Source organism: Chelonoidis abingdonii, chromosome 7 (assembly GCF_003597395.2).
Source record: "Chelonoidis abingdonii isolate Lonesome George chromosome 7, CheloAbing_2.0, whole genome shotgun sequence".
NCBI lineage: Eukaryota > Metazoa > Chordata > Testudines > Testudinidae > Chelonoidis > Chelonoidis abingdonii.
In genome coordinates, this window is record NC_133775.1 from 74,828,920 (window position 1) to 74,848,271 (window position 19,352).

Genomic DNA, 19,352 nt, shown 5'->3' on the forward strand with positions numbered 1-19,352 from the left:
TTGGATGTGATGATGTGTATTGCACTAACACTCTTGGAGAGGGGGGTAGCTAGCCTGGGCAGAGGGGGTCAGGTGCCCGGAGTGCTAGGGAGTGATCTGGTGTGGTATCTGACTCATCAGTATCTCTGAGGATGCAGCAGGTGTCCTGGCACAGGGAGTCTATGTCACTCATGCGAGTGTCTGTGCTCAGCACTGTGGCTGTGTGATGGTACCTGGCGATCCCTGCTCCAGGCAGGACTTGTATGGTGCTAAGGAAGCTAGAGGTCTCTCATGTTGCAACCAGCTTGTCTGCAATAAAGCAAGGAGCCCTACAGTCAGGCAGGATCTGCCTCCCCTTCCTCCAGGGTCTCAGGCTGATACAGAGAGAGGAAGGAAAAAAGTTCATGGAAATGAGGGGTGAAGGTGTGGGAGGAAGAGATCTATGAAGTACCAACTAAATCGGGCGGGAACAGAACTGCCCCAGACTTTGGAAGGCTGCTGCCTGGGGGCTCTGTTCTCCCTACTCACGGCGTGCAGGAGAGGCTGTGCGCATGGTAATCCAGCGTTTTGCAATAACATGATAATCGCTTCCCTGTTTTCAGCTGAACTAGCTGCACTTTCTCTGAACTCTTATATAAAATTTTCTGCCAGATGCCAGCGCAGTAGAGCAGCCTTAGTGGAGCTAGAGGGCTCCCTCCAGTGGCTGATTTACAACAATACTCTGGCTTCTTTGCTGACCATTGCCTGCAATGAAATTGATCAGGTTGCTCTGGCCTGGTGGGATTTCTCTCTCTCTTGTTTATTTAGGATGGGATTCTCAAAAGCACCTAATAGAGTTCAGAGCATAATTTCCATTGATAATCATTGAATACTTTGTGGGATAGGACCAGTTACATAAGAACAGCCATACTGGGTCAGACCAAAGGTCCATCTAGCCCAGTGTCCTGTCTTCCAACAGTAGCCCACGCTAGATGCTTCAGAGGAGTGAATAGAATAGGGCAATTATCAAGTGATACATCCCCTGCCATTTGGTTCCAGATTTACGACTGGCAGACAGAGGTTTAGGAAGACCCAAGCATGGGGTTGCCTCCCTGACCATCTTGGCTAATAGCCATGAATTTATCTAATTCATTTTAAATTCCAGACATACTTTTGGCCATCACAACATCACCTGGCAATGAGTTCCACAGCTGACTGTGCATTGTGTGGAGAAATCCTTCCTTATGCACTTCGAACAGTCTCATTAGCAGAACAGGGCAACATTTTTCTCATCAAACTTTTTTTTGGGGAGAAAGACTAAGATTCGACAGCACTACAACATTTTGTGAATTCATCTTGGTTTCTCCAAATTGTTCATTTAGGAAAAACTTTTTTTTCTGGTTTGAAATGACTTCTGTGTCAACATTTCCTTAAATTTTATTTTTGAAAAATTCAGAAATATAAAAAAAATGGTCAAAATCCAAACAAAATGTCTTGTTTCACCCAATTTGCCCCCATGACTTTTCAATGAACCATTTTTTAAAAAAAATAAGTATTTCCTGTCTGAGGTAAAATGATTTCCCCTTACCCAACTTTCCGAAATTGCCAATAAACTGAAAAATCCATTATTCACCCAGCTCTACTCATCACCCCATTGCTTTTCAGGAAAAATAAAACCAGACGAAACATTTCCAGTGTAACCAGGCAACTGCAAGGCACCTGCAACTGGCGCTGGGAAATGGAACCTCTCAGCCACAAGTCACTTGTGCGCATCTGGCTCCAGGTGCTAGTGACCATCTAATGGCCCCTTTGTGAAATGACATAGTGGGTCTCAGTCCAGTTCCTGATACATAGGTTCCTGATACATACACCACCACCACCAGAGGTGAATTAGGAGATGGTGGGGCCCCTGGGCCAGCACAAGTGGGGGCTCTTCCCCACCCCTGCCACCTGTAGTCCTCCCCGCTTCTCCTGGTGTTCCTGCTAGGGAAATGGGGTTGCCCCACCCCCTCTCCCACCCAGCATTCTGTGCCCAGACTCTGCTCCCCAGCAGGATCACTGGGGTGGGCAGAGCGGGTTGGAGCATGGTGGGGCCCATTTTTCCAGGGGTCCCCAATTGGTGAGAGCCCCTGAGCATGGGCCCTGTCGGCCCAGTGGCTAATCTGCCACTGACTACCACAGTTGGTAATAAACTGGTCCCTTAAAGAGACCAGGCACTGAATGGGCCAGGATGAAAAAAAGGTCTCTCCCGAAGGACAAAGCACGGGGGGCTGCCCAGAACGTAGCAGATCTGTGAGTAAATAAAGGGGTTGCTGATAGGGTAAGAAGAGCCCTAAGCACACGTTTTTTTTTTTAAAAAGGATGTTCAACCAGTGTGAAGTCAGGGCAAGACCCACTTCACGGCTCACTTGATTCAGGCCCATCAACCGACACATGAAGTTTCAAGGCGAGGCCAGTGTGGCCTGAAGAGTGTATTTCTAGGACAGCTGTTCCATCCCACCTCCAGCTTGGACAGCTAATATTTATATGCAAAGGATCTTCCCTGTTTCTATCTTGGTGATTTTTTACCTGATACCCACATCCCCTTCAGGCGTGCGGGTTTCTAATGGGAAATCAACCAAGGCTTGGCTTACTGAGCAATATATGGTTCTCTTCTTTTTTTCAATTGCATTGTTTGAGTAGCTTGTACAGTAAATTTCCATAATCAACTGACTGTGTGCAATGTAATGGACTGGATGACATTGTGCTCGGGGAGTTGCAGCAGTAATTAATCTTGGTGGAAGGGAGGTAGATAAGTTCTGGTTTCAGCAGCTGTGCACAGGTTTTCCACCTGGCTGCATGGTGGCTCTTGATGGGATGTCATCCTGAGCTTGTTTCTGCTAGTTAATCCCTGGGGACAACTGCACTGGGAGTGAGCGCTGTACACACCACCCACCACTTCCTGGCATTAATGGCCTGATTTTCAGTGGTGCCGTGGGCTATCAATGCCCATCAAAGCCCACTGGAGCTGCACATGCTAAGGACTTCTGAAAAATCAGGCTACAACTGCATCAATACAAGAGGCACCAGGAATGGGAGGGGTCAGAAGGCCAAGAGCAATGGGATGGGGATGAGCTAGTGCTTAGCAGAGGATGAGACAGGAAGTCTGGAAAAAGTGACGAGATTTGTAATGGGCCTTCTATGAGCAGAACCATGCACCTCCATGGAACCTCCCTGAGGTCAGTGGGCCTTGGGGATCCAACCACCTGCAACTCATTGCAGGAGGCGGACCTAATGTTGTAAATGGAGTTTAAAACAGGTGAAGGGACTGGGGCTGGAGTTAAGGTTTTGCAAAATTATTATTATTATTATTATTATTAGAGATGATAAGGGTGACATTGCTGACCAGGGTAATTATGGTATTAATTGCTCTGAGACACGTCACTGGCCCGCATGGGATGCTCATGGGTGCCTTCTGCACGTGTGAAACATAAATAAACCCACCCACCAACAGGGACAGGCGGACTGGTCAAAGCTCAGCTTCTGAACTGAGCAGTGAATGTTTATCGTACTAGGGAGCTCACATCTTGTTTCCTTGGCGTGACAGTCACCCCTCCACATGCAGATATGTCAGATACTCCAGCAAGGCAGTGTACCTCTAAAGGGGTAAAATCCCCCCCATGCAGAGGGCCAATGCTATGCCTTACCTGGTGCCTATGCCTTGCGCTGGCCCTAAATGGGGTTGAATTTCACCTGTTCAGAGGCATACGTCCTTTCTGGAGCATTACCAGTCTCTGCATATGTTAATACGGCACTTCCCTGAAGCTTCTTGAGCTAATGATCCAAGAGCCGTCAGCTGCTTTGAAAGAGACCGTTCGGGTTAGAGGGCACTGAAAAATGATACTTACATGGCCCACTCCAGCTTCTCATTTTTGATTGAGTTATACAGTGCCTGAAACAAGAGCACAATATTAACTCCAGGCAATGGGCCCCATACGTGGACACCTCCCAGGCGAATGCCCTTTATATGACCTGTGCTAAAAAGTGCTCTCAGAGAGATGCTTGCTTACTGCCCTGTTACAGGACAGCTGTTTGGAACAGAGGCAGTCACCATTTTCACAGGCACTGACTTTTATTTTTCCTGGTGGGTGCTCCACCCCTACTCCACCCCGAGACGCTGCCCCTTCCCTTGAGGCCCCGCCCTCACCCCACCTCTTCCCAACCCTGCTCTGCCCCATCCCCCACCCTGAGGTCCTACCCTCACTCTGCCTCTTCCTGCCCCACCTCCTCCTGCAAGGCACCTCGCCCACCTATTGGTCACTGCTCTCAACCCTCCGCCGAATGCCTCCTGACAGCTGCCAAACAGCTGGTCCACCACGGGTGCGGGGCTGGTGGATGCTGAGCACTCTGTATTTTTTTTCCATGGGTACTTGAGCGCTGGAGCACCCATTGAGTCAGGGCTTATGACCATAGTGACGGTGCCTCTCTTTCAGGCATGTGGTGACGCTGGTGTTGGCAAGGGGTAACTGCAGTTCTGCTCAAAGGGGAGCAGTTTTCACTGGACTTCAGGCTTATTACAGGGCATATTATGCAGTGTTATTGTCCCCATAGCGGCTGAAGGAGTTTAATACCTCCCTGCCTCCCCCAAAGGGTGAAAGCACGACTGGGGCGCTGGCATTTGGAAGGGAGGTGTCAAGGTTTCTCTGGGCAGGGACAGACTCTTGGTGATTGTGAATTCCCTGCTGCAAATGTCAGCAGCAGAGCCGGGAAGGCCAGCCCTGCCTTAGGGTCCTGTGTCCCAAGCTGTGACCTTTGTTCCTAAAGCACTGGGCTACATCTCTGAACTGGAGCAATTCCTGCATTAACTCCTGCCTTCTCAGAGGCTGTTGGAAGGCTCCCTGCCCAAGGCGAGCAGTGGGCGTTTGGAATGACCCACGTCCAAGAGGGGAATCCCCACCTCAGGGGTGAGATAACACAGCCTGTCTGAGCCGTGGTTACACCTCAATTCCCACTGGTAGAGCTGCACCTATTGGGACTTACAGGTTTGAAAGATCCTACCATAGATGAGACTTCAGAGGGGAAGTCGGTGTCTGCAGTAGGGAATTTTAGACCAGAATTCCCATTGCTATCACTACTAGCTTAGCCATGGATGGGAGGTTTGTCTGTAATTTCCTACTGCAGGGGTAGTCACTAGGCTAGTGCCTTAAACACAGGCGACCTGCATTCTCCTCCTGGTAAGTCTCTCTATGCTTCACTCTCCCCATTTGTGAAATGCGCAGTGATGTGTAACAGCCTCGCTGGGCTGCTGGGTGACAGGACTAGCTAGCACTTGTAAAGGCCAAAGTAGTTCTAAGGCAGAGCTGTGCCAGCAGCTGGGTGAAACCTAAGGAATTCCTGGCTCTCTTCCCTGGGCTCACTGGCAGGGAGCTCCGAATACAGGGTTGGGCTCACTGGCAGGGAATGTAATAAGAGGAACTGAAGCCCCCTATTCTTTTGGTTGCATTGCTCTGTGTTCAGATGCAGTGGCACTGCGGGCTACATAACTACTGAGACAGACAGCTACACTTTGGTACACTACGAGGGCAGTGAGAAATCACAGAGTACAAGCAAAAGATGGCACCAGAAAACGGACCTGTTCCGACATGTCAAGTTATCACAAAATTCTTTTGCTTTTTTAGTTTAGCTAAGACTGCTGCAAAGCTTCGACACTACCCTAGAAGGAAAACGGAAGGTACATTTGGACTCTGATGGTCGGGACCACCAGAAATAACTCAGTGGCAAGGGCCCAAGGTGAACGAATCAAGTTAGCCATGTTCTATTCCTGGCTTTGCTTTGTATGAGACTCTTTGCCTTTCTGTTTGGGTCCCCTCATATCTATGGGCTATTCAAATTATCAGCTCTTCAGGGCAGCGACTGTCTCTCACTACATGTATGTTCAGTGCCTAGCACAGCGGGCCTGCCTTGGAGATGGTGCCTTTAAGTGCCACCCTAATAACGCTAACATTGATATTACATTACCTTCAGCAGATCCTTTGCAAAGTCCTTCCCATCATTTAAGCCATCCAGGTTTGCTATAAATTGTTGGCATGACATCTTCTTTCCAATATTCTGCAATGCAAAGAAACAGAGCCTTAAGCCCCTGGATAGCTCCCAGTTTAATCAAACTGCTTTGAGCAACTGAGTGTGAGCCTAACACTGAACACCCGTGAATGTTGTAGCTCCTCTCTTCCATAGAGGTTCTTCTGTCAGGCTCATCACTGTGGTACCTGATGTTTGCAATCTGAACCTGGCTCCACATTTTTCAAATCTAACCCCCTCCCTGCACCAATTGGGCAGTGTTCCCAATCCAAATCTGGAGCCAGCCTTCTAACATGGGCTTACCTCTGGCAAACACACATTACTGAATCCAAATTGAGAGTCCGACACAACAGTCGAGTCACAAAACCCAAGCCCAGATATACTCCTACTGTAGTAAATAACACTGGCCTTGATTCCCTGGAGCCAAAGTAGCACAGAGTGGCTGTGAAGTGCTGTGAAGTGTCTGAATGGGGGGTTGGGCGGGTTATTTTTAGTTGGGTGGGTTATTTTTAGCAATTTTTATGTAGCTGTCCAAAAATCATGGGGGTTCTCTTGGTATACTCTGTAGTGAGTACTGTAATGTATATATGGTATGCACTGTAAAGAGTGATCTGTTTGTAACGTGCCCAAGGATGCTTTCATGTCAGACGGTTTCAAACAATCCTACATTAAAGTGCACTAGGGAACCTTTAGTGCACACCAGCAGGGTCAACACAGACCAATTAATGAGCAACACATTCGTGCGAAATCATATTCCCCTAGTCCACATTACTATTCCATGTAAACAAGCCCTTAGACACAAGTACCCAGTTCTGGTGTCTCTCCAGTATTTCTTGGATAAACACTGCTTTCATTTGTTTTGTACTGGGGGTGTTTTTCAGTTAACACCTAAAACCACAAGCCTTAATAGGACTTTGCTATACTATCAAAGTAGTTAAAGACAGCACCCATCCTGGGATGGAGTGAGGGGGTGACTCGGGGGTGAGGAACTCCTTTATTCACCACGGTGCAAGAGGAGAGCTCAGGTGCTGTCATCCAGAAGGACAGCAATGGTAGCTTGTTGTGTGTGATCTGGGGGACCCTGCTTACAGTGACCAGGCTGAATCAGTGCAAAATGAGGTGGGTTCTGGAGGTCGACAGGATGGAAAAGAAACTCTAAAAACAAATGAAACAAGCACCCGTCCCCAACCCAACAAATGCTTGCCATGCACTAGAAATGAACCCTCGATTGGCGTGAAAACCCATCAAATAGCAAGGGAGGAGGCCAACTGGGAATATGCTGACTCCTCGGCAGTGTTCATCGCTGTGCACAGCCTTCACCGCTCCACAGCACTGGTTGCTTGCAGCTCTGATGCCGCTTTGTCCCATATCACTAACTAACACCATGTGGGCAGGCTTTGAGATTAACACCGCTGGCTTTGCTCCCTGCTGCCCCATTAACTGCAGTTGAATTGCGGACACGTTTCTCTCTGAGTGGCTCTGGTTGTTGGTGCCACATCTGAATGACTGCTGATATTCCCAATTATGCATACTATCACTAGCAGGGTTTGGATTAGTCAGCACCCAGGGGAGGTCAGGGAGGAGAGCAATAAAGCGCTGTAACAAATCTGAAGCCTCCTAGGGCTTTGCAGTCAACACAGTGGCTATGCAGAACTCCCCGGAAGGCACAGAAACACAGCTCACTCTTCCAAAACGACATGCCAAACTTTGCAAAGATGGGGGCCTGCATTCAGGCCTCCTCAGTACATATTCATAGAACTTAATAGGGCCTGATTTATCCAAACAGCCGACCACTCAGAAGCCTCTATTGAAGTCTGAGCTAATACTGAAAATCAGGGATCTTATTTAGAAGCCTAACTGTAGACACACATATTATAAAGTCTTGGCCATATCCCTGCTAATGAGTTAACTGAGCAGCCTAGGAGCTAGAATGCAAAGTGAAGCAGTGCTGTTTCTCTCCAGCAGAGGGCAGTGGGACTCATGTCCACTTGCTAACCAGGGTATGGCAGTGTTTCAAGCTGCCACCTTAACAGAATGGTGTGGATGAAGCTTGGGGGAGAAGCATAACAGACCAACAATGGACCTCCAAGAGAGGGACCTGGTGCTGGTGACCCTGAGGTTTGGAATACCCTCACCCAGGTACGGGACGAATGTCTTCGCTCACTGGTGCAGGTACCAAGTATCCTTGAATCAGCTAGTGGAGTTTCCGTCTGTTCCTGCTTGTACGCACAAATGCCCCATAGCCCGGCTCCAGTAGGGAGCAGTGCTGAGGAAAGCAGTCATTCTCCGAGCTAGGCAAAGGGATGAACACATACCACTGCTATGTCCCCTAGGCCAGGCTCCCATCAACATTAACTAGTACGGACCAGCTCAATAAATCTCTCCAGCATAATGGGCCAGCATTATCCCTGGTGTCAGTGGGTTCTCCTGCCACTGACCAGTGTATGCTCATAGCAGTGTGAGATCCCTGCCTCTTTAGGGTCCCTGAGCTGAGGTCAGATGGATGCTGACACCACTTGTGGTTTGTTTCCTTTAGCGGTAAGTCATGACCAAAATCCTGAATCTGAATTCCAAAGCTCTGGAGGTGCCTGACATCCAAACCCAGGTTTAATTGTCACGCACATCACCTGTGTGTAGAATGGGTTGTAAAAAACCACCCAGACCCCAAAGACCCTCAACTATGGAAGAGTTTTGCAGCTGGAAACCATCACTACTTCACAGAAGTTGTTCCACATTCACAGGAGTAAATACATGTTGTTGCCGGAAGCATCTTCAGGGGCTGAATGCTCTCATGGAAACCACTCCAAAGGGGTCAGATAGTGAACACAGATGCACCAATTGGCTGCAGCTACACTAGACAAAAACATCATTCAAAATGAAACCAAAGGAGACATTCTTGTGCCACGAGACCCAGTTCAGCAAGGTACTTAATGCACACAGCTTAACGTGATGCGTGGAAGAAGTTCCATTGAATGTGAGCTCTCACATGCCTACAGATAAGCACCTTCTTATGTACCTTGCTGAATCATGATCTCATTGCATAAGGGGTTGCCTGCAGACCTTGGAAAGAGAGATTTCCCTGAGCAACTGACTAGCCACCTGCACAAGGTCAGCTTGCCTTTCTATGAAGTCTCAGGCATTGGCCAAAGGCAGAAGGAGGAATCTGAGCAGTGATTACTGCTATGTTCTGCTTGGAGAATGAACTTTTACCCAACACTACATGATCCTGGACACGGGATGAGAAGTGAAAAATCAGGTCTCTGTGTAGCTCACTCATATAGAGTATTCATTTAGAGCTCATTCATATAGTTACTTCCCTGATGTGTTTGAGATGATAGATAGATAGAGAGAGAGAGAGAGAGAGAGATTCTGATTCTGCTCTCACGTAGTTTTACCCTGGTGTACCTCCACTGGAGCTTTAGACACATGGTTGTGAGAGTAGAATGAGGCCTAGGCTGCTCAGCTTGCACACCTTGGGTAATTAAATGTCAATCCATCCAAGATGTGTGTCTCCAGCATCTGATGCAGTCAAGCATCAGTGACTCCTCCCTGCTTCTCCTGCAGACCTGGTAATATCCCTTGTTGAAAGGCTGGCTAGGTGTCCTCATTAGGTGGCTCAGCAGGTGACAGAGCTCTGAGCAGGAGGGTTAGCCCAGAGGTTTAGGTGAGGAGGGGAAAGCAAAGGTGCAGTGCAGCCTCCAGATTCGAAAGGCTCCTGACTCAGAAGGAAAATGAGGCACTGCAACACAGCAGGGAGCTGAAGACACTGCAGCTGTCTAAGAGCACTGCCCTCCTCGCTTGTCTCTGGGAAGTCTGAGCGCATTTGATAGCTTTAAAGTGATGCCTGGCATGGTGAACACATCATCCAGAAAGCGCAGCATCCTATTACATTCCTGGCCTCTGAAAACTCTTCTCTCTGTGGCTTCACAGCGGGATGTGGCTTAGTTTACACAGATTGATTTCTCAGTGCTCACACATGTTGCCTGGGGCCAGGGAGCTCTGGGACAGTAACTATTGGATGAGAGTGGTATGCTCATGAAACCTAGCATGAGATGGCTGTCAGGAAAGTTTGTAAAGTAGGATGTCACTATGGTAGTGACACCACAACCCCTTGCAGATCAATGATAGTCACCAAGTGGCACTATGTGGTTGTGATGCTGGCAGACCAGTTGCCAGCTCATACCAAGGTCCCCATGTCTCCACTGGACACTAAGAGATGCACAGCTGGAATCTGTCTGGCTCACCCGTGGGTAGAATAGGTATCAGAATCATAAGCAAGTGTTTGGACTTTATTGAATGCTCATGAGCTGTTGCCTGCATTCATTTCACTTGTAATGTCTGCGTTCCATAGGGTAATGTAATGTTGGAGTGGCTGTATTGTGAGCCTCTCTGACTGTCTGAATCGCCAGATGGGAGAGGGAATTTAATTAGTGTGAAGAGTTGCCCTTCTACAGAAATTATTAGCTCCCTCCAAATGAAAGAGGAGACCCCTCAATACCAGATGGGCTCGGGTTGGATCTTACAACTGGAAACTCCCCACATCTGGACTGAGAAACCATCAACAAAAGGACGAGAGAATCTGATTGTTTTCTGCTCTCCTTCCCATGAAGATGAGTCCTGCAAGTGGATTTCTCCCATCAGACCAGATTGCAGCTCAGAGTCCATGGCAGGAGGGGGATAAAAAACCCCAAACCAAAGGAACTAAGGATCTCTCTGCTGCTTGGACTCAGGGTGTGTGTGGGGGGAGGGGTGGGGGAGAGACAGTGTTTCTAGGCATGAGCAAGAGATCCCAGCTGCCTAGCCTAGGTTAAGTGAAGCTTGCTGATGATAGAAGCCACTTTTACCTTTTGAAACTTTAGACTGTAACTCATTTGTGTGTCTGTTTGCTGGCTTTAACCTTGTAAATAACTAATCTCCCTTTCCTAGTTAATAAATCATTTAGTTTACTATAAGATTGGCTACATGCTTTGTCTTTGGTATGAGACCTAATGCACAATTGACCTAGGGTAAGTGACTGGTCCTTTGGGATCAGGAGTAACCTGAATATTGCTGTGATTCTTGGTGTAAGTGGCCATTGATTACAGAGATAAGCTCACCGGGTGGCAAACCCCAGGGGATTGCTGTCTGTGACTCCATGGTCAGGCTTTTAAAATGCTGCTTGGAGAAATCTAAGTTTAGAACTCACAGCCAACTTAGGGTTTGTGCCCTGGGTTTGAACAGTCTGCCCTGTGGTTGGTACCCAGTAGCCCTCTGTTCTAGCTGGCATTGCACCATCTGTAATGTGCCATTTCCTCTTCACAGCAATTCTTTTAGAGCAGCTGCACATGGCAGATTGGGTTCAATGCTGATGTTGAGTTAGAAGGGATGGGTTTAAATGGCTGTCTTGGCTTTTCCCAAAATGCTCATGGAAAGCGGTGGAGTTATGCTGATTTACTCCAGCCGAATATCTGGCTTCTATAGCTTTTCTCAGCAGGCGCTCTGAAAGCATGACACTACAGCAGGTCAGGGTCTTCATCCCCATTTTATAGGTGAGGAAACAGAGGCATAGAACTGGGAAGTGACTTGCTGGAGGTCCCATGGAAAGGTGATGGGCAAATTGGGACTAGGACTCAGATCTCTGCACTGGACCCTGCTGCCTCCTCAGCAAAAGCACTAGCAGCAAAAAACCTGTGTTCTGTGCAGTGTTCTACTGCACACAGGGAAGGAGAGAAAGATGGAACAGGGCAGTGAGGCTCGGATGTGTAATTACGGTACCTGCTTCTGCCTGTATTGTAAGGGATGATGGGGAAATTAGTGAGGTCTTCACCAAGATTAGCATCTCTAAGGAAGAGTTCAGGAGCAGCCTGGGAAATACAGACCCACAGATGGCCTCAAAGGCCATGAGACTGAGGCTCCAGCCACAGAGGCAGCAGCACTCCCTGTGCCACCTCATAAGAGGCTGAAAGGTTGGGAGCCAAGGATGGATGGGTGTGGAGCTATATGGATCCACTGTCCAAACCCCCTTGCTAATGGGGAATGCAGGGACCATGGACGTTATTTCAGCCCGAAGGCTGTGGTAGTCCTGACAAAGTGGCTCTGCTGTTGTGTGGCCTGGGTGCATAGGGATTCCACTCCTTGGAGAACTTCTGTGCATGGTCCATTTACATGGGCTTTGTGCAGGAGTCAGGATTTGGCCCAAGGACTAGTCAGCGTTCACTCACAAGGACTGCAATAAACAAAGTGCCTGAATCGCCTCCTACTTTGTTTACACCAGTATGACATCAGTGTGACTCCACTGAGGTGATGGAGTTACTCTAGATTTACATCTATCTATGGAAAAACTAAATGACACCCAGATACTGAATGATGACTCCTCTCCAAATCAGATCATTGTGCATGCAAATGACTGATTAGGTGAATTAGGCACATTCAATCACCCAGTTTGCATGCACAACAGTGGCGGCTGCCGGTGCAAAATAGCTGTGTATTTTGCACATGCATTTGCATGCCTAACATTTTGAAAAAAACAGCCCCATTATTTTATGATTCATTAGTTGCTCAGTGCCATTGGTGTGCCACAATGCCACACAAAACCAACCTGAAGAAGGTAAAGTTCCTGCCCCAAACTGCTCACAAGCTAGACTGGAGAAACCAAACCATTTGGACAGAGGGTCCAATCCTGCAGGCTTCATGCAGGCAAAACTTTCGTTGCTTTCATTAGGGGATTGGCCTGCATTAAGCTTGCAAGATCAGGCTCTGGCTTCATCAAGCCTAAGCTCAGACCCTGGATGATGTAGGAATGCAAGGTCCAATCTCAAAGGGGTGCAGATTTCCTATTGTTTTGACACTGCAGAACTGCCAATCCCAGTTCAAAAGTCATGAATCAGACACCCCAAATCATGAGATTGGTTTAACAATCACGAGATTTTAAAAGAACACTAATGTGGGGGAGGGGATAATTTTTGAGCTTTTAGGGGTCACGTTTTCAAGCTTTGCTCTGCAACCACTTTTATCCATGAAAGCTGAGATTATCCTGTCATTATATGACTCCAGGAGCTGGGGCTTTAAGAAAAAAACACATGAAATATTATGAAGGTTTTAATAAAACTGCAAGATGCAGCAACACTGTGATACTTATTCATTATTTTTATGTTTTGGCTAAAAGCCTTGACCCAGGTGTAATAATAACTAGCAGTCATGCATGAGAAGGTTGTGACGCCATTGCAGACAGAACCCAAGAGGTCTCCTGCATCCTGTAGCTAGCTCCTTTCCAGAAGATCTCAGGAACTGAAGTAGCCAACAGCAAAGTCATATTGCGGTGTTGCCAATTCTCATTTTATCATAAGGCTCCCATTATTTGGTATTTCTCTTAAAGCCCCAGCTACAAAAGTCATGTGATTATCTGAAAAACTCAGGTGTTGTTACAAAAATATGTTTCGGTTACAGAGAAAAGCTTGAAAACATGACCCAAGTGTGTCCAGCACTTATCAATTCAGGCTCACTACACTGCACCTGCTCCAGCAACCAGCTGGGGTTAACCCTTTCCAAGCAAGTGGGATTTCACAATCTCTCCCACCTCTCAGCAATGTGCAGTAATATGTTGCAACACGTCTCCAGTGGTGGTGTTACAGCACCTGTAACCAAACAGTTAGAAAGAAGGAGGCAGATCAAATCACATATTCTGCCTCCCTTAGCATTTATTTTAAAATGAGAAATGTCTATGAATCTTTGGTTTGTTATTAATGTATTTAGAAACGTCCCTGCCCCTAGAAAACTGTTGTACTGAGTGGTTCTTCGTCAAAAGAAGATTTTTGACTCACTGAAAGGAATGTAGACTGTGAGAAACATTCAACGTGTTTTTAGGGTCTGCTGTGATGGGGTGTCAGAGTGGCTGCTGTGAATATCAGTGAGAGGAACCCAGATGCTGATGCGTGATCAATAGCATTTTAGTTTGAGGAATCTTGTTGCTGTTGAAGTCTATGGGAGTTCTGCCACTGATTTCATTCAACAGAAGCAGGACTGGGCCTCTGGAATGTAGCAGGGAATCACACACCCCCTCCAGAAATACATGTAATTCAGATATTTTTTAAACTACATTGTTGTAATGCACAATCACATACGTATCCACACACACAAAAGGACTTCTTACACAGGAAAAAACCAAATCAAATGCCAATACTTTAAGCAAAGCACTACAATCACTGCACTTACCACCTGGCAAAGGGTTAAAGAGCAGAAAGAGAGGATCCAGGAGCAGAAGGAGGAAAAAAGGAGGAGAAGAAGGAGAAGAAGAAATTAATGTCACACATGCAAAAAAATATAGAAAAGAACTTCCACAGCGAAGGGAAACCTCCTTAGCCCAGGAAACTCACATTGATCCTCATTTTTACAGCCGATCACAAAATATCAGTTGTTGTCCCTGGACAGTTAGAAAAAAATGTTGCTTTTGAAATTTATGATGAACATTTTCCCTGTGAAAAGCCACAAATGCAAGTGTTTTGGCTCTTTGAAAAACTTCCCATTTTCTGTAAAATTTTAGAGGGATTGGTTTTTCATCAAAAAACAGAAATATTTTGACTGAAAGGGAATTTTATGTTTTGGCTGGAAAGCCAGTTTTGGTTGGGGGGAAAGAATGCTTTGATGAAAAAGAAAGTTGACCAGTTGTACTCAGTTCAGACAAAGAATTTGTGAGATGTGCTGTTCTTGCACAATCCTGTTCCAAACCCAGATTAAAGAGCATGAAACCCCATGCTCAGTGCATATTTATTTTCCTGATGGGACATCTGGAAATCTAGCCGATGACTAATGTAATGGTATCCATGATGTACAACACATACTCTACTCTTGGAGACCAGTAGGTCAGTCCTGCCAGCCTTGGGAGATCCCAGAATGTTATTTATGGTAGCCTTGTAATGCAGGGCGCTACACACATTCTGTTAGGGACTCTTGCTAAAGGAGGGCAATGAGACATTTGCTGTTTGTGCTGCTTGTGTCTCTGTTGCACTGCAATTTCTTTTTTCTCTGTAGTTTATTTTAGACATAGCTTTGACATCAGGGCTTCAAAGCCTCTCTCTTTCTCTAGCATCTAGTCATTGTGCTGCTGGAAGCTTGGCCGTGTCATTGCTAAGCCAAGCGGGGCTCTAGCTGATGGCTTGGATTGGATTCCGAGAAAATTGTTCAGGTTGCTCACACATTTCAGTGTCCTCATGACAGTGGGGTACCATAAAGTTGGGCATAGCAGCCCCCCACGGAATACAGCTGAGCATGGAGCAGAGAAAATGGCACCTGCAATTGCCCTGGTGGATGGGAGGTTGAGGGTGGCCATGCAACATGCCAGCTGCCCTTGTGCTGCTGGGGACGCAGGGCTAAGCAGGATCTTGCCCATTATTTTTTACCTGTGTCCTGTGACCCTGTTTAAATACCCTCCTGCCTGGCTTATCTGTTTCATGGCAGGCTGAAGCCCTGTGGTACGTCAATTGCTTCTCAGGCCTTTCACCTGCCCTATGCTGCCGGATGCACCTCCATCCCAGAAAGGGCTGCAGCCAGAATTTTCCTAAGGCGAGGGCCCAGAGCTCTTCCTTCCCTGCCCTGCCCCGTGCTGTCTCCCCCACAGTTCCCACTGCCCTCAGCCACATCTACTCCCCCTCCCTCCAGCTCCGCACACCCCTCACTCCAGCTGCTCAACACCCAGCCCTGCGCTCTTCCCCCCATGTTATCTGCATCCAGCTCTGAGCTCTCCCTGCCTCACACCCAGGCGCAAGATCCTCCACAGCGATGCGGTCATCAGGAGCTGTTCTAGGGATTTTGCCGCCCCAAGCACGGCAGGCAGGCTGCCTCCAGCAATTTGCCTGCAGAGGGTCTGCTGGTCCCACGGCTTTGGCGGACCTCCCGCAGGCGTGCCTGCGGGAGGTCCACCGAAGCCACGGGACCAAAGGACCCTCCGCAGCAAGCCACAGGAGGCAGCCTGTCTGCCGCCCTCGTGGCACCAGCAGAGCGCCCCCCGTGGCTTGCACCCCAAGCACGCACTTGGCATGCTGGGGCCTGGAGCCGCCCCTGGCAGTCATGCTGAAGAGCACCACCTCCACCAGGGGCCAGGCAGTTCTGGGAGCCCCAGCCCCCATCCTTCTTCTGCATCTCCGCTTCCCCAGGAAGCACCAAAATGATCCAGTCCTCCCACCCTCCTGCAGACTGGGAGTGTCTGGAGCCCCTGTCTCCACTTCTCCTCGGGGGCTGGGGATGCCCGAGGCCCCTGGGTGCCAGAAGGGATGCAAAGGTGGGGTGTCCTACCCAGGTAAATGGGGTCATAGCGCCACTCAATTTTAATCCATGACCCCCCATGGCACCCAGGAGCCTGACAGCCTTAAACCTCTCTCTCAACCTTATGCTGGTCTGTGATTGAAGCTGAAAATCCATTGGGCTGCTAGCTCAGTCTAGACTTCTCCAGCCTCACTCCATCTGAAGGACATTATTTCCTTGTCCTCCCAGCTTGAGGGGCAGGAAGAAACCTCCTCTCAGCACATGGGTGAGGCTGGCCACAGGAGTGTCTCTGTCAGAATTGCAGCCAAATCTGATCTGGCCCTAAAAACGCACACATTCAAACTAATAATCATCCCGCGAGCAGCATGTGTGTGAAGGAGGGAGCGGCGGGTGCAACAGAACAGCATCCATCGGAATGGGCTGCTCGGGCTGTGGTCTGTGAGGCCCTATGGATGCCATTGGGGGTAGCGCTCACTCCTCTCCCCCCAGGCTCAGTGGCAGAGGGCGGCTGTGATCCTGCCATCAATGAGCGTTTGTAGCCAGATGGCTCATTGTAGGGGCAGTGGTGGTGCAAATGCCTGGTCCTCACCACCGCATGCTGAGAACATGGGTGCGAGAACTCACCACCCAGCTGAAAGGCCAGAGCACCAGGCTGGTGACTGCACTCCAGGCGAGCCTGGCCCGCTCCTGGTAATGCCTTGGTCACAGCCCTCACCCCCAGCACCTGCATGGTCCGCTGAGACACACAGCACTGCACCTACAAGCTCTGCAAGGGAGGGCAGCTTAGCTCCCAGCTGGATTCGCCCCACTGAGGAGAGGTTCACACGGGAGCAGGACATGGAGATTTGCATGTAGAAAGCTAATTAAAGATCTAAGGGCCAGACTGTGCACTTTGAGTACTAAGGAGATGCCTCCCTTCGGGGGTGCCTTCAGAGGCACCATCCCTTTCCTGGCAAGCCTTGCTATTGCTGCGAGCTAGTGTGTGGGAGGAGCTGGCTCATGGATACATCTCTCCAGCCCCCTGCCTGGCCCCTTGGGCATGACTGCCATCCATGGGGCTGCACAGGGGTGAAGCTGTGCTTGGCCTCTGCCAGTCTATGCATGTGGGGTGTGCAGGCTCTCTGGGCTCACTCTAGGGACTAGGGCAATCAGCCCGCCCTCCCCCCCTCGTGATTAAAACACATGGGTAGGGTGACTAAACATCCTGATTTTATAGGGATAGTCCTGATATTCAAGGCTTCAAGGCTTTGTCTTATATCGGCACCTATTGCCTGTGTGCCGATTTCTCAGACTTGCTATCCGTCCCCCTACCTATGAATAAAGGAAGGTGGGGAATCCTGACCCATGGTGGGAGGGGCCAGGGCCAGTGGCAGCCAAACGAGCAATTGGCAATGTGGTTTCAACTGTAACAGCTGTGCAGAGCACAGACCTGCATGTGAACAGCCCCTACAGGATGTCCGGAGATTCATGCGTGTCAAAGGGAATCCAGAGCCTACAACTCTCTCCTCCTAGGAGAGCTGAATGAAGCCTGATTTGAGACTCATTGCCCACAGGCATTTCTTCACGCTGTGCCCCTGTGTGACATACAGGCTTGGGGTCAGATCAGCAATGCCATGAGGAGAGCAGCTAAGGGGTAGACTAATAATGCTGACAACACCCTGTGTCCCAGGATCGTGCTCCTGCTGGAGTCAAAGGTAACAGGACCGTTCCCTTAATGGGGTAGGATTGGGATGCCAGTCATTTTTCTGTGTATTTCCTGGGCTCCCTGTTTTTAAATGCTACTCCCCTACAGTCAGTTAGGTTTCCCCTCTCATAGATGGCCTGGCTGTGAAGATGCTCATTTCTGACCTTGTGCAGCACTAGGAATCATTTGGCACTGGGTGAAATCACCCTAAATACCATCTTGCCGTTGTCAGACCAGCCTTGCCTCCAACGGCCTGGGTCCCCTATACCCTGCCATCCTGCTGCAGCATGCTTTGCTGTGGGAGGTGACCCAATGCATTTCACAGTGCTCAGTGCATGGTGCTGTGTGACATGAGCTGGGGGAAGGGTCTCAGTCCAGGTCCTGGAGAGCAGAGATCAGACTCGTGCATGGAGGGAACTCTGCTGAGGTCAATAGAGAACCAGCTGGGGTGAATTTAGCCTCAGGTGCCTCCATCGTAACAACCATCCCCCAATCAATGGCAATCTCAGCTCAACCCCAGGAGTGAATGGTCAAGGGGAGCCAATGTCCCACTGCCCCCGGCTCCAGAGGATCCTTCCCCGGCGGGGAAGACTGGGAACAAAGGTGCACTGACACTGTCTGGCCTGGACCTGTACTATTCCAAAAGGGCCCCAGTGAAGCCAATGGGAAGTTTGCCATTGGCTTAAGTGGGGCTTGACACAAACAGAGGATCTGTCTCCAGGGCTGTCTTTCAGGCACTGCTGGGCATTCACTTGGCCTGGTCTCTAGAGTCTCACCTTGGAAACGCCAGAGTGATCTCTTCCGACGCACCCTGCTTCTCAGGAACTCCGGCAGCATGGCCCAATGAACAGCAGAAACTTGGGAAGGAAGGAAAAAAGGAAGGAGACCTTGATAAGCTCTACTTACATGGCCATGAAGATCTGTGTTTAGCAACATCAGGGCACAGGTCAGTGTATGAATCCCATCTGAAACACACAACAAAAGCAAATGGCTCTTAATTAGCGCTCTCCAGACCGTTGTCCTCAGAGCACCTCAACCCCTCTATCACCTCAGCTCCCCCAGTGCGAAGGGGAGACAAACTGTGGCTTTTTGTAAAAGTTTTCATGCTGTTGGATTTAACAATACACGCAGCAGTGCTGCTGGGTCCAGTGAGAGGGTATATAGTGGGCTTGTTACATAAGAACATAAGAACAGCCGTACTAGATCAGACCAAAGGTCCATCTAGCCCAGTATCCTGTCTTGCAATAGTGGCCAATGCCAGGTGCCCCAAGGGGAATGAATAGAACAGGTAATCATCCAGTGATCCATCCCCTGTCAGCCATTCCCAGCTTCTGACAAAACCCGAGGCTAGGGACACCATCCCTGCCCATTCTGACTAACAGCCATTGATGAACCTATTCTCCACGAACTTATCTAG

The 19,352-nt window shown here is 48.9% G+C and overlaps 1 protein-coding gene across 1 annotated transcript in view; it reads right to left on the reverse strand.

The window, feature by feature from the left end:
• PSD2 (pleckstrin and Sec7 domain containing 2) overlaps positions 1 to 19,352 on the reverse strand; it is a 156,696-nt gene that overhangs the window by 23,349 nt on the left and 113,995 nt on the right. The window contains exons 7-9 of the mRNA XM_032801763.1: positions 18,842 to 18,900; positions 5,956 to 6,045; positions 3,846 to 3,889 (exon numbers count right to left, since the gene is read on the reverse strand). Of these exons, the coding sequence (XP_032657654.1) occupies positions 3,846 to 3,889; positions 5,956 to 6,045; positions 18,842 to 18,900 (193 nt within the window). The remainder of the gene's footprint in view (positions 1 to 3,845; positions 3,890 to 5,955; positions 6,046 to 18,841; positions 18,901 to 19,352) is intronic.